Below are 24,432 nucleotides of genomic sequence, written 5' to 3'. Positions count from 1 at the left end.
TGAGATTACAATTGGCAATAAGATCTTGGTATTAATTATGTTGGTCTGAATCTTTCTTCGTGATGGGACCAAAAAACATTTTTTCATAAAATGCAATGTCCGTGTTTGGCGAGTTTTTACTGAAACCGAAAATCGTTCAGAGTCGTTTAAAAAAAACCCTTAATTTATTTTTTTATTGAGAAAAGACACAATCAGCACTAGGGGGACTTCTCTTGAAAGTGCGACCAATTCCTTATTCGACTGTAAAGTTTACCGCCAGGACTAAGAGTGGCAATTAATTGTTTGCCACCGTACAACTTGTAATCATTTGTTATTTCTCCCAACTCGACACCGCAGGCCAATAGATCCTTGGCAGCCTGCATGGCCTTATCGGTGGGTAGGACGGCTGGAAAATCACTCAACTTAAAATTTATCGACAAAATTGGTACTCACATCTAAAGTCACCTATGAACGCAATTCCGACCGATTTTCCATTATATCCGAAAGTGTGAGCGCCATGTTTATGCCAACCTCTGCCCTCGTAAATATTTCCATCTCCGCCGATAAGGAAGCTAAAATAAATCGTTGTTTACTTAGAGGCGACTAAGCAGCAAACAAATACCTATAGCCAATGTCGCCCAATTCCGCGTTATCCAAATGGAAATTTTGAATGTTTTGCACGAGCTCGGTGCATTGCGATCGAGTTTCACAAGTAGGTGAAGCGGTATGGTGAATTACCACCATGTCTAGTGGGAATACTACGTAGGTAATTGTTTCGGGATCTCGCGCATCCCATTCCTTTCTAGTTATGATTTTGGGACACACTGTAGGTAGTACAAAATTATAGTAGGATAGGATTCATCAAAGAACAGTGAACTTACCGGCCGCGTACGCGCTGACAAAGAACAATGAAAGAGCTATGAAGTGTACGGTACCCATTGCTGACCACTTACTAGTGAAGTAGTATTGAGCTCTGGCTGGGAAAATACGTTGTGACACAATTCGAAATTCAAGATTACGGTGCATCGCATGACGTGACGTGGTCTTCTTGATCGATTTGGGAACTCCCTCATTTTCTGGCAAAAAAACACATTTGTAATTTAGTACTTATCGCTAATGGCATCTGCGCCTACGAAATCGCCCTAATTAATGATTTTAATAGGGTAATTATTTATTTCAAAAGTGCAAAGCGACAAAGGTTTAATTCATCAGCATCTCATCACAAGTTATGTTCTCCCGATACACAATCCTCCAAAAATGATTATTTCGTAAGTACACCAAGTGCAAAGAAGTAGATACTGAATGCCAAAGTGTCAGTGGCGGCTTATAACGTAAGAAGACAATTGAGGCCTTCACTGCCAAAATTTCACGTATGTAACATACGTCGTATCCTATTGAAGCATAGAACCCGAGGCAATATTGCCCACCACCAGCTGGACATTACCCCACTTCAGCATAGAGGCAATTTTTAAAATTTCAGGAAATAGGTATATGTTTTTAGAGCGATTTTTACGTTTGGGGTGACGTTTACGAGGTTTCCGACGGTGAATATGACAAAAATAATATCCAAAGCTAATTTCTGTGTGAGAAGCATGTTTCATTTATCATATTGTAACGTGATTTATAAATTTGGGTTCGATTTATATCAATATTTATTAAACAAAACTAAAACACTATAAAAACCGTACAATTTATATCGATTATTTATATCACACACCTCGCAATTTATATTTCCGCGCTCGATGATTCATACGTACTCGATCTCGCTCGGTAGTAAAACTGACTGCGATGTTCGGTCCGCAACCATTTATAGACGCAAGCAATGTAAGTCCAGAACACTCGCGTAATTACCGGAATATTCCTATACAAATCCACTATCGCGCGCGTAGAAAATTCCAGAGCGCCAAAGGCGACGTCATGTCTGGAGCGTTTCCGTTACAATATATAGGCCAATTGTATGATATCTTTAACGTCCGACAAGATTCAAAGGTTTTGACCGATTTTCGTAGTTGAGGTGGCGTTTTTGAGATTCTTTTGGGTGAAGATTACCAAAAAAGACCCATTAAAGGCCTTTTTTATGAATTTTTATGTATTTTGAATAAACAGATCTAGGTTAACTAAGTGCAAAACTGAAACTTATTCATTGAATCCTGTTTTTAACTAAAAATTGTTGATTATTGAAACGTATTTACAAGTAAAAAGTCATCAGTCATCAAAGGGAAATGCCTCTTCATCGCTCAGATCTCCTGTTGGAGTCGAGCTATAAAAAACATTTAGTTAAAATCATTAAAAATAAAACGCAATAAAAAGCATGTAGGTACATATACTGGGCTTCGATTTTTGCAGTGTTCTTGGCATTTAGAACTCTGTAGGGTGCAGGGAAGGCTGTTTCGTAAGCATGAGCACCTGAGTTGACTTGCAGCCGCATTTTCCTACGATTGAGAACGCTTTCCCTTTTGACGGGATACAAAGTTACGCAAGAAGAGGCGGACGGGCGAATCATCCTCCACCTCCATGCGAAAGATATGGTGGAGCATGGAGCTCAGAACATCCTCGTCCAGTCTTGAGATACTGACTTTCTGATGGTCATATATATTTTGTCAATGAATTTGCGCTCGAATTACACACAAGATTTTTTCTACAATCAAGCAGTTCACATATTTCCAAAAATTTAAATTTATCACTCAAATATGGGTTGAGTGGAAGAGCAGTCAAGCATGCTTCTATGATTGACTGAACTCCGCCCACTTTAATATAGTACATATTATTTAGATATTTACTTTGTACAACTGCCTAATAAAGACATTTATTATTATTATTATTATTATATAGATTATTATTTTAATCTTTATGCTCAAATGAAAGATGCCATTTACTCGTTGTCATTGGAGACTCTGAGCAATGCATATTTGATTTATAGTTAATAATTGCGAGAGCGAGCGTTTTTTCTATTTTGTCGGTTATAATCGACAAATTGACATTCCTCGAAAAATATGACGTTTGCGTTGTCATATAGGAGCGCAAATGCCTACTTTGGATATCGATTGTAGAAAAAGGTCTTTAATGGGTCTTTTTTGGTAATCTTCACCCAAAAGAATCTCAAAAACGCCACCTCAACCACGAAAATCGGTCAAACTTTCCAAGAAACTTTCCAATCCTGTCGGACGTTAAAGATATCATATAATCATGTTTCCCACACAGAAATTACCCTCGGATATTGTTTTTGTCGTTTTCACCCTCGGAAACCTCGTAAACGTCACCCTAAACGTAAAAATCGCTCTAAAAACAGATATTTCCTGAAATTCGCCTCAATTTTGAAAATTGGCGCCATTTTCAATCCTAAGGGAGGGAACTTCCGGCTCTGCGACTCAAATCACTGCAATAGGTCTAGGGAACATGTGTTCCAAGTGGCACAATTTTAATACGAAATGCCGTTTGTTCCCACGGGCCGCTCCCACTAACTACCCTCCAGCGGAACGTAGGCCTCATCCTACTGAAAAACGTTACGCTAAACCATACAATCTCAATTGAACCCAGTTTTCGTCCAACAGGGGATGTCCACCCCCCCGATGGCCATATCGCACTAAAATGGCCATTAGGTTAGCCTGGTCCTTTTCCTCAATGCCTCCCTTAGGGTTGATCCAACACGACTATGACCTTTGCCCACGAATTCTACACCTCCAGGCGTGTCGCTTGACCGCCACCAGGTGGACAGGTACCATTGGGAGGGCGTATTCTGCGTTTAATTATATTAGAAAACGTTTTCGGGACAAAGTAACAATCCGTCACTGTGTCAAAGTAAATTCAAACATTATGAGATAATTTCGTCACAATTAGGAATGAAAACTGTACCGTTTATTTAAAAAAATCGAGAGAAATATGATTTTATTGTATAAGTATCAATTACAGGATGTTCGCCATAATACAAGATTTAAATTTTTAGCTGCAGGACTTCTTGGACGATTATAAAACGTGCAACCTCCAAATAGTGCAGGTTTGCGAAAGAATATGCGGCACCTCCCTAATACAGCTGGAGGAGAATCACGCCTACGACCTAATTGAACTGATCCACTATCTGGGCAAATACAGAAACGATATAATCGATAAACTGATCGAGGATTATCGAGAAATAATTCAGTACCTCATTGTTGTCTATGAAGGATTTGAAAGCCGCATACAGCTGGTAGCCGATTGCCGAAGCATCTTTACAGTCAGTAATATTCCATTGTTTCAGATGGGAGAAGAGTGGATAAAGTACGTTCTTAATTTTGACAGATTGATCGAGGAGGCTTTAACAGTGTGTGTGAAGAACTCTCTACTTGTGATGTATGAAGCATTACACGGGGATGGTAGCACGCTACCGTCACCAATCCTGAAGTTAGAGGCGAACTTGAAACGCAATAGGGTAAGCGGTTTCGCATGATTGAAAATGCTACTTAGTGCCATTTGTAGATTAATTTTGAACCGTCTCTCGCGGACGTTGGCTACGTTATCTCGGATACTTTGCCAAGTATCACAAACACTCTCAAATCGCTACCTAGATTGGCAGACAAATTCGGTATACAAGTCGCATCTCTGCGACCGTTCCATAAAATAATCAGCGAGGATCAAGAATGCCAAAAACTGCAGAATTTGTTAAACGAGGGTAAGAATTTGATGCCTCGTGCGGTCGTCTGTTAACACTTATCATTGCAGAAGTTACCGTGAACGTAAGGCACATGCACACGTATCTGGCAATCTGGGAGCCCTTCCGAGACATGTGGGAGGTTGACAAAGAGCGTTTTATGGCGCGCTACGAACAACAAAAACCGAGCGCCGCGCAATTCGATTCAAACATAGGTCGCTATACCGAGGTGGCTAACAACGTTCAGATCCAAGAGTCCGTCAGCAATGTGCACTTCATCGTCGTCAATTCCGTCGAGTTGAAAAAGTCGATCATCGATCACTGCATCGACTGGCAAAACAACCTTTGCGCCCTGTTACACAAACTCACCGTCGAAAAAGTTCGGCACGTCTACGCCTACATCCACACTAACAGCGAGGTGTAAGTTGCCCTACTCGAAAGCTAACCTCTCAACACCTCCGCTTTTCAGTGTAATGCGCCAACCACGCAATCTGGAGGAGATGGCGGACGCGTTAATCTTTTTCAACACGGTAGTAGCCGAGGCCGAATTCTTCTCCGATCAGTTCCCCTCGATCACCGACCAAATTATCACTCTTGACAAATACAAGGTGGACGTGGGCGACGAGATTCGTAACCTGGAAAAGGGTCTGCCGGCGACCTGGGTGAAATACTTAGAGACGCTTGAAGCGTCGGAGAAACTTCTCAGTTACACAAAGGTAGTCCTTCACGATACGGGAATTGTATAACCTTTGCTTTCCCATCTTTTTCTTTTTCTTACCTTTCCTTGTCTCATCAGCACGCAGGTAATCTTTGGCCCTAATTATTACACCATGTGTCTTGCATTTAGGGGTTGTTTTAGGACGAGTTGAAGGGCGGTCTGCTGGAAAACGCGGAAAAGCTACGGCACGACTGCGCGGGGCTGATGGACGAGTTTTTGCACAGCGGCCCGTTTTCAGCGACTGTAAACGCAAAAGACGCACTGGCCTACTTGGCTAACGTTAAGGATAGTATCAATGGGATTCGGCAAAAGGAAGAGGAACTGAGGCGTGACCTGAAGATTTTCGATTTAAGTTTGCCAGAATCACTAGAATTGCAGGCGCTGGAAACGGTAAATAAAGGCCATCATGTTGCTGTTAAGGTTAAATTTGTCTGCAGGAGCTGGCCACAATTGAATTAGTGTGGCAACTGACGGACGATTGGGATACCGCTTGGAACGGTTGGAAAAGCGGCGGATTTTGGGATATCAGAACTGAAGATATGGAAGATATCGCCCAAACTTTATTTAGGAAACTCACGCGCTTGTCTCGGGAGTTGAAAGAAAGAAAGTACGCGCTAGTTCTGTTCAGGCGTGTTTTATAAAGTTCGCATTTGCAGTTGGGATATTGTTGACCATACGAGAGCACGAGTCGACGCCTTTAGGCGCACGCTTCCTCTAATATCCGACCTAAAAAATCCGGCGATGCGTGAAAGGCATTGGGATAGAGTAAGAGCGGCAATAAACAGAGACTTCGACGAAAATTCGCCCGAATTTAATTTGGAGGCGATAATCGCCATGGACATGCAGATTTACAGTGACGAGATTAATGAGATATCTAACGCGGCCACCATGGAATTGCAAATCGAGAAAGGTTTAGAGAATATCAAGTCTTTGTGGGACGCGATGTTCTTTGAGATGGTACCGCATAAAGAAGGAGGAGTGTTTCGGTACGTAAAAATTGGCGCGGTTAACATTTAAGGGATTCTTTTTCAGAATTAAATCAGTCGAGGAGTGCTTTCAAGCTTTGGAGGAGAATATGATGCAATTATCCACGATGAAAAGCACCCGTTACGTTGAACCATTCGCGAAGGATGTAGACTACTGGGAGAGAACTTTGTCTTACATCATGGAAACGGTGGAGGTGGCACTCGTCGTGCAAAGGCAATGGCTTTACCTCGAAGTACTGATCAAGATCAGTAACTTTAATCTTACCATTAATATCATTTCCTAGAACATCTTTGGAGGCGAAGATATTCGCAAGCAACTGCCGAAAGAAAGCAACGACTTTGAAAAACTAACTAGAGATTGGATCGAAATCACAAGGTCCATGTACCAGTCGGGAACGGCACTGAGGGCAACCCATATTCAACCACCTCCGTCACTACTGAATAGGCTCAACGGCATGAATGATCAACTGGAATTGATACAACGCGCACTTGAACGCTACCTGGAGACCAAAAGGCACATTTTCCCTCGATTTTATTTCATTTCAAATGACGACATGCTGGAAATTCTGGGAAACTCGAAGAAACCCGAGTCGATACAACCCCACTTTAAGAAGTTATTCGATAATATTAACAAAATCAAAATACAAAAAGTAGATAAGATTTTATTTGCGAATGATTAACGTGCGTGAGTGTTTCAGAATTCGATTTTGAACAAAATAGAGTCGATCGGAATGATATCCGAGGATGGCGAATACATGGAATACACAAAGTCCGTTTTACTCGACGGTCCCGTAGAGTTCTGGTTATGCGATATCGAAACGGCGATGAGAGGAGTATTGCGCGCGCAGTTTAAACCTTGCCGGACTGACCTGAAGAAAAATTTAAATACGAGAGATAAGTGGTTACTTTCGAACTGCGGTCAGCTGTGCAATGCCTGCAGTCAGGTAAGTCGGCGATCAATATTATTAAGACCGAACCGCGCCTTTTGTAGATTCAATGGACGACCGATTGTACGAGGGCGCTAGTTCACTGCAAAATAATGGAAAACAAGAAACCTTTGAAAAAGTTGCGCAAGAAGCAGAACCAGGTGCTCGGTAAACTGTCCGAGCTTAGTAGGCGAGAGTTGCCAAAAATTCAACGGCTGAAAACGAACGCGTTAATAACAATTGAGATTCATTCTCGTGACGTCATTGACAGAATGTATAAAGCAAGTGCGTAAGAAAGGTTTCAGGTTAAACGACCGGGCAGAGACATGATGTTTTTGAAAGGAAGACCCATGTCAAAACTTATTGTTTTTGTTACATATATATTGCCAATTTCAAACAACCTGCTATGTCTATCTATCTATCTAGTCGCCTTTGGAAGTTCGAGTTCCGTACGATTTCCCATGTAAACAAAAATTCCAAAGGTGACACGACGGTCACTCATTTTTGAACGCTGTAGTACTTTTTTAATAAGAAATTTTGTTTCAAGGATAACTGCATCAGTACCTTTATTTGTACTGGAGGCGTCAACAAATTACCTTAAATAATTAAAATCTGAAAATGAAATTCGCTTTGAGATTACAGGAACGTATATGAACATCTGTTGCATATTGTCACTTCTTCCCAATGACGTTATGGACTTTTTATTTATTATTTCAAAAATTAAATTTTACTTGTTTGAAAATACTAACCAGCTAGAATACCTACCTGTGATTAGTCAAAAGGTGCTTCTAAAAAAGGCACTTGTAGTGTTTTATTTTTTGTACATTCAACACGTTCTGCTCTATCTTGCAGATTGCAGAGACGTGGGAGACTTTGAGTGGTTTTCTCAGTTGCGCTTTTACTGGGACAGGGAATTGGACGATTGCTTAATTCGACAGACCAATACGCACTTTATGTACGGTTACGAATACAATGGTAACTCGGGGCGTTTGGTGATCACTCCACTGACCGACAGGTAACTGGGAAACATGAGACGCTTTGTTCATTATTAAAGATTGTAGGTGTTACATTACGCTGACGACCGCTTTGCATCTGTTTCGGGGCGGTAGCCCGAAAGGGCCCGCGGGAACTGGTAAAACGGAAACGGTTAAAGATCTGGGCAAGGCGATGGGCATGTGGGTGATTGTCAATAACTGCTCGGAAGGTTTAGACTACAAAAGTATGGGAAAATGTTTTTCCGGTTTGGCGCAGACTGGAGCTTGGGGTTGTTTTGACGAATTCAACCGAATCAACATTGAGGTGCTTTCCGTGGTGGCGCAACAGATTTTGTCCATCCTGCAAGCGATTTCACAAACGCAAACCTCCTTGGTTTTTGAAGGTATGACTCCGTATCAAAACAAAATGTCTATAACAGTTCGTCAGGTATCGAAATCAAGCTGAAGCGCACTTGTGGAATTTTCATTACAATGAATCCAGGATACGCCGGACGAACCGAGCTGCCCGACAATTTAAAATCGATGTTTCGTCCCATATCGATGATGGTGCCCGATAATTTGATTATCGCCGAAAATACGCTCTTCAGCGATGGATTTCAAAACACAAAGTTGTTGGCGAAAAAGGTATTCACCTTGTACCAATTGGCTCAAAGACAACTGAGCAAGCAAGATCATTACGATTTCGGCTTAAGATCGATGGTGGCTCTCCTGCGGTACGCCGGCCGTAAGCGCAGGGTGCACTCGGATTTCCCCGAAGAACAAGTCGTCTATCTGGCGATGGCCGATATGAACATCGCCAAATTCACTTCGGACGATCTCCCACTATTTAACGGAATTATGTCCGACATTTTCCCTGGAGTTTCCGTCCCCGTCGTGGATTACGAAGAGATGAACAACGCTATTCGGACCGAATTTACCCTAATGGGCTTACAAGTGAGTTTACACCCGACACACCACTTCAACCACCATCTTTTTTAGAGCATTAAAAAGGGAATGGTCAAAGTTATTCAGTTATACGAGACGAAAAACTCTCGCCATTCAACAATGATCCTTGGAAAAACGGGCACTGCGAAATCGGCAACGTGGAAGTGTCTAAAGGCGTCGCTTATTCGACTTAGAAAAGCTGGTAAACCGGGGTTTAATTTGGTCCAAGAGTACCCCATCAATCCAAAGGCATTGAGTCAGGGAGAATTGTATGGCGAATATAATTTGCAGACGAACGAGTGGTTAGACGGCGTGATAAGCGCCATGATGCGCCAAACATGCTCAGGTACGTCATACGATCGCTGCTAAACTTCAACGTCGTTTCTTAGAGGAGACTCCGGATGAGAAGTGGATTCTTTTTGACGGTCCCGTTGACGCAGTGTGGATAGAGAATATGAACAGCGTAATGGACGATAACAAGGTGCTCACATTGATTAACAGTGATCGCATCACCATGCCGGAGCAGGTGTCGTTACTCTTCGAAGTAGCGGATCTGTCAGTGGCCTCACCAGCTACCGTTAGTCGGTGCGGTATGGTCTACAATGACTATAAGGATTGGGGATGGCAACCTTACGTGATGTCCTGGATTCAAAAGCAGGAAAAGAGAGGAAAATTATTTCAGGACCTTGTTTGTGCTCTAAGCACTCCGGGATGATACTAATCGTTGGCCTTTTTAAGATGAAAACGTACTTCAACAACTACTTAGGAATGGCGCTCGACTTCAAGCGACTGCATTGTAAAGAAACAGTAATTTGTTCCGAATTGAACTTGGTGGGATCCTTATGTCGCTTGCTCGAAGTTTTTGCAACGAGTGATAACGGTGTCGATCCCAAAAATGAAGATACCTTCGAGGAAATTGCCAAATTGTGGTTTATGTTTTGGTAAAATTTCCTGTACGCCTTCGAGATGGTAACGTTTTTTCATTACAGCTTAGTGTGGTCGGTTTGCGCCACCGTGAACGAGGACGGCCGAAGAAAACTGGACGCCTACATACGCGAGAAGGAAGGCATTTTCCCATTGAAGGACACCGTTTATGAGTACTTTGTCGATGTTAGGAAAAAATGTTTTTCATCGTGGGAAGAAAAATTGTCGGACAATTGGCGATATTCTCCGGGGTACGCTTCTGATCTCCTATGCGATCGACTGCAGTTTGATTTTCCAGGTCCCCCTTCTTCAAAATCATAGTGCCCACAGTTGACACTGTCAGATACCGGTGCATTGTTGAAACCTTACTCGCTGCCGGTTATCCTTCTCTATTAACGGGTCCTGTGGGGACCGGCAAAACATCGACGGCACAATCGGTGTTGTCCAGCTTAGATCTTACACGATTTTCAGTACTTAACGTGAACCTCTCTGCACAGGTGAGCAATGCTATACACGGAGTCCATTTTTCGAGTGCCACTATGGAGATCTCACTTATCTTAAGAGATAGAAAGTTGGTTAAATGGGGGCAAAGTTGCCAATTTTCGTGCTGAATAAGAATCTGCAAAGAAATTTGAAATATCTTCAATAGTTTTGAAGATATCGCAAAAAAACGAAAATTTCTGATTTTCGTTTTTAATTTTTTTATGATAAACTAATCGTAGTAGACATTTCTAATTAACACATTATTCGGACACTTTTTAATGGAGATTTCAAATATGGGATCCTGTTTTTAATAACTTTCAAGATAATGGAGAAACACGTTGCAACTTTAGTTTTTCTTATGGTCGCCATTTTGAATTTTCACATTTTGAGATTACGTCCTTTTTTCTCTTTCCAACGATATATCACACATGGTGGTTCCGTATCACATTTTTCCTAAAAATACAATTTTTAATTTTTTGAGAAGAGTGCTTTGGAAAAACAAAACGTTCTTTTGTTGTGAACAAAAGGTTGACTTCTTTCATGCAGTGTCATTTAGGTTTATGCTAGTTGTAATGCGAAAATGCCTTTTTCAAGTGCAGATCAAAGAGATATGATCCAAATTTACTACACTCGAAATGCCCACATGACTGCTGCAACATACTTGCAGCGTTATAAAGAGGGGCAACAACCTAGTTTGAGGTATTTTTCTTTGCTGCATAAAAACTTGGGCGAATATGGTTCTTTTAAAAGATGTAGACAGCAATATGGTGATAGACCCAATTAATATGAGCAGGCAACTTTGCAAGCGGTTGAGATGAAAATCGAATTTCTACTTCTCTGACAACGCTGCAACCAGACAGATGGATCAAACTGTCAAACTTTTGTTTACAACAAAAGAACGTTTTGTGACAAAATACACGCACTCAATTTATTCACGTTTTTTTTCCAGTAAAAGTAGACATTGACCCAGTAATTTGAAAAAACAAGCTGAAAATTGGCATACATCACCGATCTACTCTTACAAAAGTAATTTGGGTGTTTCGTTACTAAGAAACCGTAGCTTCCAGATTTTTTATTTCTTTTAGGAATTGGAAACAGAAGGTGATTTAACTTCTAGCGCCCTTTTAGCTGCCGATGAGGAAACCAGTTTCCGTATTAGATAAATACTTTCTAAGATAACCGCTCCTTTTGCTATTTAGGTAGTAAGGTTACACAAGATAACCGTTGCAAGGAAGATATAAAATCCAGAATAGCACAGGCTAAAAAAGCATTGGCATAAAAGTGGGACCTGCTAAGATCCGAGATAAATATAGGAATTAGGAAAGGACGATAGGCAAGCAAAAGTAGGATAGAATGAGGATTAGCCGGATGGATAGAGTAACAAACGAAGCAGTCTTGGAGCTAGTACAGGAAATAGGGAAATATGGAAAACGGTACTGAGAAGACGTATGATAGCGAACGTGCTAAGACACGGAGGAATAGCACTACTAGTTATAGAAGGTAGGGTCGAGGACAAGAGAGGGGTAGGACCACAGAGACTTAAACACATAGACCAAATAGTTAGGGACGTATGCAAGGGTAGTTATGTAGAACTGAAAAGATTAGCGCAGGATAGGAACAGGTGGAGGCTGCGTCCAACCAATCCTAGGAATGCGCAAACAAAACAACAACAAATGCCGAAAATGTGAAAAATCCAGGTTGGGGGTGATTTTCCTAAAAAGCTCGAATTTCCAAGGGCTTCTTTATGTGCGGAATTATGTTTTTACTCCAAATACACATTAAAACAAACATTTTGACATCTTAGCAACGAGAATCAGACCATTGGTTTTGCTCAAAACTCGAGAAATCGAGTTTAGGGGTAGTTTTTTTAAGATGGCGTCCGTTCCCCAACCGGGATCTTTTGGGACTTTTCGGAAATTGGTTCTGGCACTATCCTGAACATGTCTGCTAATTTTCGGCTTGTTTTTTCAAATTTCCGGGTTTGGCCCTTATTTTGTCTAATTTTACTGGACTATTACTTCAGTAAAAAATAGGAACGTTACAAATAGTAATTTTTACCAGACATCTTCCATTAACGTACAAGATATTATCGAAAGTAGACTGGAAAAGAGGACAAAAACGACGTTCGTCCCGGCCGGAAACAAAATAATGGTCACGTTCTTCGATGACTTTAATATGCCCGCAAAGGAGACCTACGGATCGCAGCCACCCCTTGAGCTGTTACGTCAGTGGATCGATTACGGTTTTTGGTATGATAGATTGAAACAAACACGAAAATACGTTCAGGTATTTCCTACTCTCACCACTTAGCCTCATCCAGTAATTCTTTCAGAATATGCTACTAATGGCCGGTATGGGCCCACCGGGTGGCGGTCGTCAAAATATCTCCGAGCGAACCTTAAGCAGATTTAACGTGATCAATATGACATTTCCTTCCGAATCGCAAATAATTCGGATATTTGGTACCATGCTCTTGCAGCATCTGTCCAACTTTCCGGAAGAGGTAAAAGTTGCCGGCCAAGAAATAACGTTCGCAACGGTCGACTTATACAACAACGTCATTGAGAAGATGTTGCCCACGCCTGCGAAAATGCACTATCTCTTCAACCTGCGTGACATATCGAAGATATTTCAAGGCCTTCTAAGAAGTCACAAGGATTACCAAAACACGAAGAACACAATTCTTCGTCTCTGGATCCATGAGAGCTTCAGAGTCTTTTTTGATCGCCTAATTGACGATAAGCACGTAGAGTACTAGTGTCCGATTTGTTCTAATGATACAAGTTGCAGGGATCGCGAGTGGTTCTTCGCCCAAATCAACGATCAACTTGGAGCTCACTTCGATCAGACATTGCACTCTTTATGCACCAATAAGGCGATACCGATCTTTGGCGGATTTATTAACCCTTTCGGCATATACGAAGATCTGTTGGACTACTCTATTTTGCGTAACTACATCGAAACCCAAATGGGCGAGTACAACGTATCACCTGGTGTGATTCGCATGGATTTAGTACTGTTTCGAGACGCAATTGAGCACATATGCAGAATTGTGCGGGTCATCTCACAACCGCGAGGAAACATGCTGCTCGTTGGAATCGGTAACGGGTATCTTGGCGAGTTCTTCATTACGTGCAGGTTTCAGGTGGTAGCGGACGCCAATCGCTTTCCCGGATTTCCTCTTACATATGCGAGTTGAACACCTTTCAGATAACGGTTACGAAGAACTACAAGGTGGTCGAGTTTCGAGAGGACTTGAAAACCCTCTACTCCGCGACTGGCGTGGATACAAAGCCGACGACCTTTCTGTTCAACGACACTCAAGTTACGGACGAGCAATTTCTGGAGATCATCAATAACATGCTTAGCAGCGGAGAAGTCTCCAATTTGTATAAACCTGATGAGTTTGAAGACGTAAGTAGTTATACCGGTTATACCTTACTTGTACGTACGTATACGAATTTTAGGTGAAAAATAAACTAACTGGCCCGGCGACTAAAGCGGGTGTGCTGCCCACCTCTGAATCTTTATATAATTTTTTAATCGAGCGAGTGAGAGAGAACTTGCACATCATTCTGTGTATGAGTCCTATCGGGAACGCATTCCGCGTACGATTACGTCAGTATCCGTCGTTGGTGAACTGTTCGACCATTGACTGGTTTTGCGATTGGCCCAAGGAGGCACTGTTGGAGGTCGCCCAGAAGTACATAGGGAACGTTAACTTTGTCGCGACAATTACTGGAGAAACACTTGTAATGCTCCAATATTCAAATCGTTAGTATTAACCTCTCTCCTAGGAAAAACGGAAAGAATCCGTGTTACTTTGCAGTCAAGACAGACTAAAGCAATCGGTGGCTTTCGCTTTTGCTACGATTCACGATTCTGTGGCCCGCTGCTCTAAGAGAATGGCGGAGGAGATGAAGAGGCGCAATTACGTCACCCCCACGAACTACTTGGAGCTAGTAGCCGGATATAAAATGTAAGACTGGGATCAATTTTATTTAGTTTCGAAGGCTAATTGATATGTCTGTGAAGTTGGCCTGGATAAATTAGCCCGGCAGCATCGCATCATGCTAGATCGTTAGTGCTTTGTTAGTGCTCGGTAGTGCCTCATAAGTTAACATAAGGGCTCAAACCGTTTTCTCAAAATAAATTTTTTTTTGTTCGGGTCAACTTCACGTTTGCCCGGACAATGGCTCCAATTTGCATCAAATTTTGTAGATCGTTAGTGCTTTGTTAGTGCATATTATAGTACTTCATTATTCAACGTCAGGACTCAAACCGTTTTCTCAGAATACTTTTTTATTTGTTTGAGCTAACCTCACGCTTTCCCGGACAATTACTCCAATTTGCATCAAATTTTGTAAATTGTTAGTGCTTGGTCAGTGCCTGTTGGTGCTTTATAATTCAACGTTAGGAGCCAAACCGTTTTTTTTTAATATAAATGTTGGGACGCAGACACTGATGGCGCGCAGGATTCTAGGCTAGGACTAGACGTTATAGGGCATACACAGATGAAATAAGTACAATAACATTGGTTTAATTTAGTTATACCTTATATTGTCCTACCTTCGACCTAATCTCTGCTTTGTATGGTCATCTACATTACATGATGCTTGCGGTCCAATGTCCACGTCCTAATGTCTCGCAGTCCAATGCCATAGTGCCGGAATTTCGTTTCAAAGGCAAAAATTTGTTTGATACATTTTAGAGCAAACCGTCTTTTTCATAATTTTTACGTTTTGCGTTTTTATTCAGTACTTGCCTTTACACATGATATGTAGCAAAATATGTTGTTAATAGTTCTCATCATTTGAAATTGCTTAATGGAATTTTCTCAAAAATAAAGCTTGTCCCCAACACAAAAATGTATTTTAAGAAAACGGTTTGGGTTCTAGCGTTGAATTCTAAAGCACTAACGAAGCACTAACGATTTATAAAATTTGATGCAAATTGGAGTCATTGTCCGGGCAAACGTGAAGTTAGCCCGAACAAATAAAAAAGGTATTCTTGAGAAAACGGTTTGAGTCCTAACGTTGAATTATGAAGCACTAATAAGCACTAACAAAGCACTAACGATCTACAAAATTTGATGCAAATTGGAGTCATTGTCCGGGCAAACGTGAAGTTGACCCAAACAAAAAAAAATTTTTATTTTGAGAAAACGGTTTGAGCCCTTATGTTAACTTATGAGGCACTAACGAGCACTAACAAAGCACTAACGATCTAGCATGGTGCGATGCTGCCGGGCTATTTTATCCAGGCCAACTTCACAGACATCTAATTGATATATTAACAGCATGCTCAGCGATAAACGTGCGGAAATCGCTAGCCAAGCAAATAAGCTGCGCAACGGTCTGTGGAAGATCGACGATTGCAGATCCAAAGTTGAAGTGATGTCGCAAGAGTTGGAGGTCGCCCAAGTCAAGGTGGCCGAATTTCAGCAGCAGTGTGACGATTACCTGGTGATCATCGTTGCTCAGCGCAAAGAGGCGGACGAACAGGCTAAGGAAGTCGCGATCACCAGCATTAAGATTGGAGAGGCCGAGGTGCAGTGCAAGAAACTAGCCGACCTGGCGCAAGCCGACTTGGATGAGGCGATGCCCGCCCTCGAGGAGGCCGTGCAAGCGCTTGATGCCCTCAACAAAAAAGATATTACCGAAATGAAATCCTACGGTAAACCACCCGTTAAAGTAGAAATGGTAATGGAAGCCGTGATGATTTTGAAGCAGGTAAATGCCATATTTAATTGCGCCTATTCAGATCAATGTTTTAGCTCGACCCGTCTTGGGCAGAAGCCAAGAAGCAATTGGGAGATCAAAACTTTCTAACGAATCTGAGAGAGTTTGATAAAAACAACATATCCGAAAAAACACTCAAGAAAATTGCGACCTACACATCCAACGAGGAATTCGTGCCCGACAAGATCGGTATAGTTTCCTTAGCCGCGAAATCCTTGTGCATGTGGGTGATCGCCATCGAAAAATATGCGAAGGTCTGGAAGTAAGCGCTAATCGAATTTTGTACTTGCCGGTTCAACTTTTTCTAGAATTGTAGCCCCAAAGAAGGCGAGGCTAGATGAGGCGCTCGAGTCGCTGAAACAGCAACAGAAACTGTTGGCGGCGGCTCACGCCAAATTGGCCGAATTGAATATGATGCTGGCGCGTCTTCAAAGAGAGTACGAGGAGAAGCTATTGCAAAAAGAAGAACTGAACAAGAAGGCCGAATTTTTAAGGTTGAAACTAGAACGCGCCGCAATGCTCGTTGAGAATTTAGCGGGCGAACGCGAAAGGTGGGACAGTACCGTTTTTACTCTCGATACCCAGTTTGTTTATTTGCCGGGCGACTGCTTACTAGCTACCGCTTTTATATCGTACCTAGGACCGTTTGTGTCTCAGTATCGTGATGGATTAGTTGAATTTTGGAAAGATCAGGTGGGTAAATATAAATATATTTGATTGGCGCCGATAATAATATTGTGCAGGTGATGGAGTTGGAGATTGCATTTGATTCGGAGTTTAACGTAAGCAAATTTCTCTGTGATCCCACCACCATTCGAGAATGGAATATACAAGGTTTGCCATCGCATGCATTTAGTACCGAAAATGGTATAATAGTAACGCGCGGTACGAGATGGCCTCTGGTGATCGACCCCCAAATCCAAGCGCAAAAGTGGATAAAGGCGATGGAGAGAAAGAATGGCTTGAAGACGATCGACTTCGGCATGACCGATTACATGAAGGTCCTCGAAGCGGCGATTCAAAACGGCAAGCCAGTCATTCTTCAAAACATTCTGGAAGAAATGGATCCGTCCTTAAATCCAGTCCTGAACAAGGACATTATCAAGCAGGGTGGAACCGAGTATATCAAGTTCGACGAAAAACTCATCACGTACAATCGCAATTTTAAGTTCTTTATCACCACTAAGTTAACCAACCCTCATTACCCCCCGGAAATATCAACCAAAACCACCTTGGTGAATTTTGCCGTAAAGCAGCAGGGATTAGAGGCGCAACTTCTTGGCGTCGTGATACGAAAGGAACGTCCCCAGCTGGAGGAGCAAAAGGACAAGATGGTAACGACTATAGCCCAGGGCAAGCGTACTTTGATCAATCTTGAGAATGAGCTACTGAGGTTATTGAACGAGTCAAAGGGGTCACTTTTGGAAAACGCCGAGTTGTTTAACACGCTGCAGGTGTCGAAGGCGACGTCGATGGCGGTGCAGAAAAGTTTAGAGGTATCCGAGGTGACAGAAATTCAAATTGACATCGCTAGGGAGGTGAGCGACGAGCGACGTATGGCAATTTCACGTCAATTTGTAGGGATACCGTCCGTGTGCCGAAAGGGCTTCCATTTTGTTTTTTGTTTTGAGCGACATGGGAAAGATTGATCCAATGTATCAGTTCGCCTTGGACTCTTACATTTTACTTTTCGCACAGTCCATCGACAAGAGTACCAAATCGAACCATTTACCCGATCGGATCGCCAACCTAAACGACTACCACACCTATGCCGTTTATAAGTAACCCATTTCGAAAGATAGTTAACGCGTAATTTATGTCGCGATTACAGAAATACCTGCAGGACGCTCTTTGAACGACACAAACTGCTGTTTTCGTTTCACATGTGTATCAAAATTTTAGAAGCCCAAGAGAAGATTATGGTCAACGAATACAATTTTCTGCTTAAAGGTGGTGTGGTACTAGATAGAGAAAATCAACCGGATAATCCATGCAGTAAAAAACTTTCATAGCATGTTAAAAAAAAAGTGGTAGACTGGTCAGTATTTTAGCATGGTTAAATGAAGAAAGTTGGGATAATATCACCGAATTGGATAAACTTCCAGGATTTCATGGCACCGTCGCCTCCTTCGAGCAGTTCACAAAAGACTGGCGTGAGTGGTATATCAACACTGAGCCGGAAACTTTACCTCTGATTGGTACGCGATTCGTACAAGGGTCGTCGCTGATGTTAAATTCTCATCGTCCTTTCTTTTACAGGGGAATGGGATGATATATGCGACGAGTTTCAGAAAATGCTATTCGTTCGCTGCATCCGTCAGGATCGCATATCGTTCTGCACGTCGAATTTCATAATCAACCAATTGGGGCCTAAATTCGTGGAACCTCCGGTGTTAGATGTTAAGGCCGTTTTCGAAGAGTCCCTACCTCAAACCCCTCTAATATTTGTACTGTCGCCTGGAGTTGACCCGACCAACGCCCTTATTACTCTCGCGGATAGCATGAGTATGAATGAACATTTTCAGTCGCTTTCTTTGGGTCAAGGACAAGCTCCAATTGCGACAAGGTACTCATTCATAAACGCTGCACGTGATTAATTGGTTTTTAGGATGATCGCTACCGGTACTAAAACTGGTGACTGGGTGTTTTTGGCAAACTGCCACCTGTCCCTAAGTTGGATGCCAAAGTTGGACAAAATAGTGGAAAATCTTCAAACGACAAAGGTTCATCCCAATTTTCGACTATGGCTCAGCTCAAGTCCGCACCCGGACTTCCCTCTCTCCATTCTGCAAGCGGGTATCAAAATGACCACCGAACCTCCCAAGGTATCTACCATAAATATTGTTCGTAAACTCATGGCGAAGTTCATAGGGAATCAAGGCGAATCTTAAAAGACTCTACCAAATTATCACCGAAGACCAGTTCAACTTATGCCAAGCTCGCGAAAAGTACAAACGGTTACTATTTTCACTTTGCTTTTTCCACGCCATACTCCTAGAACGCAAGAAGTTCCAACAACTGGGTTGGAATGTCATTTACAGCTTCAACGATGCTGACTTTGAGGTAAATTCACTACGAATAATTTTGGCAAACGCTAAGAACATAACTGTGCAGGTATCCGAGAATTTGTTGTCAATCTATTTAGATGAGTACCCAGTAACTCCCTGGGATGCCTTAAAGTATTTAATTGCCGGTGTCAATTACGGAGGGCATGTCACTGACGACTGGGACAGAAGACTTCTTCTCACTTATATCAACCAGTTCTTTTGCGAAGAGGCGCTCACTAACCCCTACCACAGGTAGGTAAACGAGCGAATTCGTTCGCTTCTATAAGAACGCCGCAGATTATCATCGTTGCCAACGTACTACATTCCACGGGATGGGTCCTTGGAGTCTTACCTTAACTACGTAAATGTTTTACCCAACACCGACCGACCTGAAACATTTGGCCAACATCCTAATGCAGATATAGCCTCCCTCAACTCGGAGACTCGGTCGATGTGCGAAACTTTAATGTCCCTGCAAATTCAAACGAGTAGCGGTACCGCAGAATTAAAGGAAGAAAAAGTACGTTTACCTTACGTACCATTGTCTGACGTGTAAATCCCAGGTTTCCCAAATGGCCGCAGATGTTTTATGTAAAATACCGTCACCCATCGACTACGAGACTACGGACAAACTAATTGGCGCTCATAAGACACCTTTGGATGTTGTACTTCTTCAAGAAATCCAAAGGTATTGATCAATCTTAGACAGTTATTATAAAACAGTCATTCACTCCTAGGTACAACGCCCTATTAATAGGCATACGCGTCTCCTTAAACGATTTGCAGAAGGGCATAAAAGGCTTGGTGGTGATGTCATCAGAGTTGGAAGATATTTTCGTGTGTATTGACGAAGGACGGGTCCCTTCACCTTGGTTAAAAAGTAAGTAGGTACATCGCCGCTGATGGAAAGTGCATTATAAATTTCAGCTTATCCATCACTGAAACTTTTGGGATCATGGACCAGAGATTTGGTCTTACGAGTGGATCACTTCTCACAATGGGCCGAAACAATTAAACCCCCTATGTTCTTCTGGTTGTCTGCTTATACTTTTCCTACGGGATTTCTAACTGCCTGTTTACAAGTAGGTAAAGCGGAAAACATGAGTAACATATTGCTGAACTATATTACAGGCAGCGGCACGCACTATGGAGGTGCCCATCGATATGTTAGGGTGGGAGTTTACAGTTCAAACCGTCGAAGAGTACGCCATCGTTGAGAAACCCTCATCGGGTGTGTACATCAAGGGCTTGTACTTGGAAGGAGGAGGTTGGGATAAAAAAACCTCAACCCTCATAGAACCCCAACCTATGCAATTGGTTTGCGCAATGCCTTTAATCCATTTCAAGCCGACGGAGCAGCTTAAAAAGAGAACCAGAGGTAGGTACGCATTATTCTTATTCCACAGATTTACATGCAAAATTGTTCAGGCCTTTACCAATGTCCGGCATATTACTATCCAATCCGAACTGGAATGCAGGGCTGGCCGGCGTTCATTGTAGCTGTCGATTTGAAATGTAGCAGCGAAGGATCGCACTACTGGGTCAAAAGAGGTACTGCGCTGTTGCTCAGCTTGTCCAACTAACTGTAGCCTACAACACTTAACTGTGTTCTTATTAACATAAGTAAATGTAAATGTAGCGTAAAGACTCGAAATAAACTCAAATTGCTACCATTAATCATTTTAATCAAAAGTTGAAGTTCTATATAGTAACAATTATAAGTTTTTAGTTTCTTTGCTTACGTATAATAGTTCATAGTTATTATCCGCTCATTTTGTTAACGAATTGTTTAACGCTATTTTGAAAACAAGTCTTAATGCATTTTTCAAAAATAAAGTTCGGTATTCAGATGTATCGGATTTTTATATTTGATTTTGTGACAATGGAAACTTTCCCTAAACATATCTAAATTGTTCTCAAATATTTGAATAACTTAAAAGTACTGCCTTTTTTTGAGGCCGGAAAAAAAAATTGTCTGAGATCGAGATCGATCGAGAGTCCATAATTTCAAACAGTTTGAAGATTGGGCTACTAGATCAAAAGTTACAGCCCTTTGAATTTTCTTTCGAAATTGGTTTCTAGTCTATAACTTTTGATTGAGAAGTCTGAATAAATGGTACTTCAAAATGTACGGAGTCTTGCAAGATCAGTAGAGCAATTGTAGTTTAAAGGCCCGGTTTTTGAATAGATAGATTAAATACAATAAGTACTAGTGCGCCAACTCCATGGCAATCGATACACATTCTATCAATTATAGTTTTAGAAGTCTAGTTGAGATGTCGCCACGTACGCACCTTCTTTTAAAATTTCATTTGAATTTATGCGATTAATAGCAACGTTGCACTTATTATTCCTTAAATGCAGTGCCGTTTTTAAGTTTTTCGGGGCCCTGGGCCATTCGTTCGTGGAGGCCCTCCTTACCCTCAATAAAAACGGCAGATTGGGGAGATTCAAGCAAATCCCTAATTTGAATATGGGCACTCGATATTTGTGTAGCCTGGTTTGTAGGCAACACATCATGCTCAATGAACAGAAAACATTTATTTTTGCAATTTGTAACTTCTTATGCATAGGAGTTTATTTAAAGCCCTTGGAAGAACAATTTCAATAACAGATACATTAAACTGAACCGTTTACAACAACTTTCACACGAAGATCGCACAAACAACAAATTTTTTCGTGATTGCAAACTGCGTAACACTTTTGCCTTATTTCGCTGCCAATTTCACTACCGTTTCTATAACCGTAGTTCTATCAAATAAACTCTAGGCTCAATTCTTTAAAGAATATCTTCGCACCATCGCCAGCTGCTGCAATCATGTAATCGTTCCGATTTTAACCTTGAGAAGTTTGAATTGCATTAGAATGGGTTTTCTGCGAGTTCTCCACGGTGTTCTCTTGTTTTGGTTACAAAGCATTTCCCTTTTCAATTTGTGTTGTCTGAATTCAATGCTAACGTGTCTCATCCATCGAGAACTACATGTCTTCGATTGCACGACTCTGAGCGAACAGTATCATATTCAGTAAAGGTTGAGTTTGCTATGATCATTGAATTTATAACTATTATAAATTCAATGCTATGATTTTAAAAAAAACTCAGGCAAGCCTATAAACATTTTGGGATTTGTGCCTTTGGCTGTCAAAGGAGTAAACCACGAAAGTGGCCTGTAGAATCCATAATTTCAAACAGTTCCAAGATTGGGCTACTAGTTCAAAAGTTACAGCCCTTTGAATTTTCTTTCGAAATTGGTCTATAACTTTTGATTGAGAAGTCTAATCGAAAAAGTACGAATTGGTTTGGATTCTACGCACCAAAATTAATAAGAAAAAGTGTTTTCAAGAGAAATTTTGGTGCAGTCGATTTTTGGTAAAAAAGGAAGGTTGTACACTGCCTTTTTTTGAGGCTCGAAGAAAAATTGTCTCAGATCGACCCGGAAAAAAAATTTTCTTATAGAATGTGGCCGGTAGAATCCATAATTTGAAACAGTTCCAGGATTGGGCTACTAGTTAAAAAAAATGTCTTTCGTGGACCGCAATGCGTGAAGATTGATGAGAAAAAAAACAGACTACGCATTGTAGAGTTTTTTATGTAGGTAACTACAAATTTACTATATTACTGTAGGGCAGGTAAGATTTGTCTAATTCTCTTATACGCTCATTAAAGTCATTGGCGAAATTCTACCCCAGCTCATTTAGCATTGAAGGGCCCAGGTTTATTGTCAATACAGAATTTCCTACCAAGCTTTATAAAGGTATTTTTATGGAGTTATTCGTTAATTTTTATTTATTACACGGTCTATGTGTGTCTACATTAATTGTAGTAATAAGATTAGGTATGTATTGCTTTGAATGGACGGGAAAAAACCCAAATTTATTCAAAAACATAATCAAACCAGTGCATATACTGAAGGTCGGCCAGTCTACACTTTACATCTTTAGGAACAAAAACGTGCTTTTTTGCTAAATAATTTGAAAGATATGTAGCGCTGTGTGTAAACAATTCGGGTAGTTAGTTCATCGCGAGCCTTTATCATGACGACAGTAATAATCAATAAGAAATCCGGTGAAAAGCCAATCACGTAAGTAATAATATTAGCATTTATTGTCCCTTTGTTGTTAACAATTTGTTTTTTTTTGACGTCATAAAATAAATGGGAAAATTGCCATTGTGCACCTTCGACCGCTATTCAAATGGCACTAAATGAATATAGATAACGTCATTTTCAAGAGTTTCCAAACAAGTGTCTACTGTTTTCACATGGTGTAAAGAACCTTTACGCTATGCACATGGAATACGAATATAAAATAATTTCGTTTTTTAATTAAAATCTAGAATGACAATGCAAAATGCGTGCGCATGTTATTTCGGTTGCATAAAATTAGGCGTCTTTCAGAAGCATTTTTGTTATTTAAAAGTATACGTAGGAAATCCCTATGTCTATTTCTCAATGAATAGCACTGTAGGTATATTAGCTGGACCACTGTTAATAATGGCGAATGTAAATCCGAAGAGATATTGAAAAAATTGTATGAACACTTGTCGTACACACTTTTCAATCTTTTGAATTCATTCGATCGCCATGACGTTTACTATCAATCTCCTATTAAGCATGCATTGCATTACATCTTGTCAAGATTTTGCTAATCACTGGTACCGTGTTCAGTCCCCGAACCCAAACACCCCCTTGCACATCAGTATGAAAGTGACATCAGCAAAGTTTTTTTTTCTAGCTCTCACCATGAAACCGCGGCAACGCAAGCTAGAGCCCTCCTTCAGCTAATGGCCGACTTCATCGTGCTCATCTTCCATGTACTTTGGCTAGTGATCCTTGGCACTTACCGACTATTTTCACCGGGCCCAAAGAAATCCGTCCAAGGAGAGAAAGTTTTGGTGAGCATTTGATTCACCAAGATACAATCGATACTTTCGCTTTTGTAGATTACGGGAGCCGGACATGGAATCGGCAGAGAACTTGCATTGCAATACGCATCTCTCGGTGCTATTGTGATTGGGTGGGATGTTAACGGTGCAATTTTAAACGAGACGATTGAAGAAATCGCAAAGATGAATGAATTATCCAAAGG

At 41.3% G+C, this 24,432-nt stretch overlaps 2 protein-coding genes across 3 annotated transcripts in view; one reads left to right on the top strand and one right to left on the bottom strand.

Moving 5' to 3' along the window:
- LOC116167623 (dynein heavy chain 2, axonemal-like) overlaps positions 1-24,432 on the top strand; it is a 28,677-nt gene extending 4,245 nt beyond the window's left edge. Inside the window, exons 9-53 of one of the 2 annotated variants that reach the window (XM_031483040.1) lie at positions 3,923-4,162; positions 4,214-4,384; positions 4,432-4,624; positions 4,675-5,023; positions 5,073-5,319; positions 5,463-5,711; positions 5,759-5,928; positions 5,978-6,307; positions 6,354-6,540; positions 6,592-6,957; positions 7,006-7,251; positions 7,299-7,518; positions 8,086-8,248; positions 8,295-8,611; positions 8,656-9,161; positions 9,207-9,498; positions 9,542-9,840; positions 9,891-10,093; positions 10,142-10,327; positions 10,375-10,573; positions 12,621-12,845; positions 12,892-13,301; positions 13,350-13,660; positions 13,705-13,973; positions 14,027-14,311; positions 14,357-14,538; positions 15,859-16,291; positions 16,336-16,562; positions 16,609-16,993; positions 17,044-17,838; positions 17,882-18,081; positions 18,132-18,295; positions 18,352-18,498; positions 18,560-18,866; positions 18,909-19,125; positions 19,172-19,363; positions 19,415-19,599; positions 19,645-19,867; positions 19,911-20,035; positions 20,085-20,227; positions 20,275-20,429; positions 20,479-20,725; positions 20,776-20,898; positions 24,079-24,238; positions 24,287-24,432. In XM_031483040.1, coding sequence (XP_031338900.1) covers positions 3,923-4,162; positions 4,214-4,384; positions 4,432-4,624; positions 4,675-5,023; positions 5,073-5,319; positions 5,463-5,711; positions 5,759-5,928; positions 5,978-6,307; positions 6,354-6,540; positions 6,592-6,957; positions 7,006-7,251; positions 7,299-7,518; positions 8,086-8,248; positions 8,295-8,611; positions 8,656-9,161; positions 9,207-9,498; positions 9,542-9,840; positions 9,891-10,093; positions 10,142-10,327; positions 10,375-10,573; positions 12,621-12,845; positions 12,892-13,301; positions 13,350-13,660; positions 13,705-13,973; positions 14,027-14,311; positions 14,357-14,538; positions 15,859-16,291; positions 16,336-16,562; positions 16,609-16,993; positions 17,044-17,838; positions 17,882-18,081; positions 18,132-18,295; positions 18,352-18,498; positions 18,560-18,866; positions 18,909-19,125; positions 19,172-19,363; positions 19,415-19,599; positions 19,645-19,867; positions 19,911-20,035; positions 20,085-20,227; positions 20,275-20,429; positions 20,479-20,725; positions 20,776-20,898; positions 24,079-24,128 — 11,133 coding nt within the window. In that variant the 3' untranslated portion in view covers positions 24,129-24,238; positions 24,287-24,432. Of the gene's footprint in view, positions 1-3,922; positions 4,163-4,213; positions 4,385-4,431; positions 4,625-4,674; positions 5,024-5,072; positions 5,320-5,462; positions 5,712-5,758; positions 5,929-5,977; positions 6,308-6,353; positions 6,541-6,591; positions 6,958-7,005; positions 7,252-7,298; positions 7,519-8,085; positions 8,249-8,294; positions 8,612-8,655; positions 9,162-9,206; positions 9,499-9,541; positions 9,841-9,890; positions 10,094-10,141; positions 10,328-10,374; positions 10,574-12,620; positions 12,846-12,891; positions 13,302-13,349; positions 13,661-13,704; positions 13,974-14,026; positions 14,312-14,356; positions 14,539-15,858; positions 16,292-16,335; positions 16,563-16,608; positions 16,994-17,043; positions 17,839-17,881; positions 18,082-18,131; positions 18,296-18,351; positions 18,499-18,559; positions 18,867-18,908; positions 19,126-19,171; positions 19,364-19,414; positions 19,600-19,644; positions 19,868-19,910; positions 20,036-20,084; positions 20,228-20,274; positions 20,430-20,478; positions 20,726-20,775; positions 21,114-24,078; positions 24,239-24,286 lie in introns of those variants that run through there. The other variant, XM_031483041.1, reaches the window with a different exon arrangement.
- Positions 149-1,748, bottom strand: LOC116167631 (peptidoglycan recognition protein-like). The gene is made up of 5 exons (XM_031483052.1): positions 1,697-1,748; positions 861-1,055; positions 602-803; positions 433-551; positions 149-385 (listed from the first exon to the last, which is right to left on the bottom strand). The coding sequence occupies exons 1-5, from the start codon at positions 1,728-1,730 to the stop codon at positions 198-200; spliced, it is 738 nt and encodes a 245-aa protein (XP_031338912.1). The 5' UTR covers positions 1,731-1,748; the 3' UTR covers positions 149-197.

This window comes from Photinus pyralis, unplaced genomic scaffold (assembly GCF_008802855.1).
Source record: "Photinus pyralis isolate 1611_PpyrPB1 unplaced genomic scaffold, Ppyr1.3 Ppyr1.4_LG4, whole genome shotgun sequence".
In the NCBI taxonomy this organism is placed as follows: Eukaryota; Metazoa; Arthropoda; class Insecta; order Coleoptera; family Lampyridae; genus Photinus; species Photinus pyralis.
This window is presented reverse-complemented; position numbering and strand designations above follow the sequence as displayed.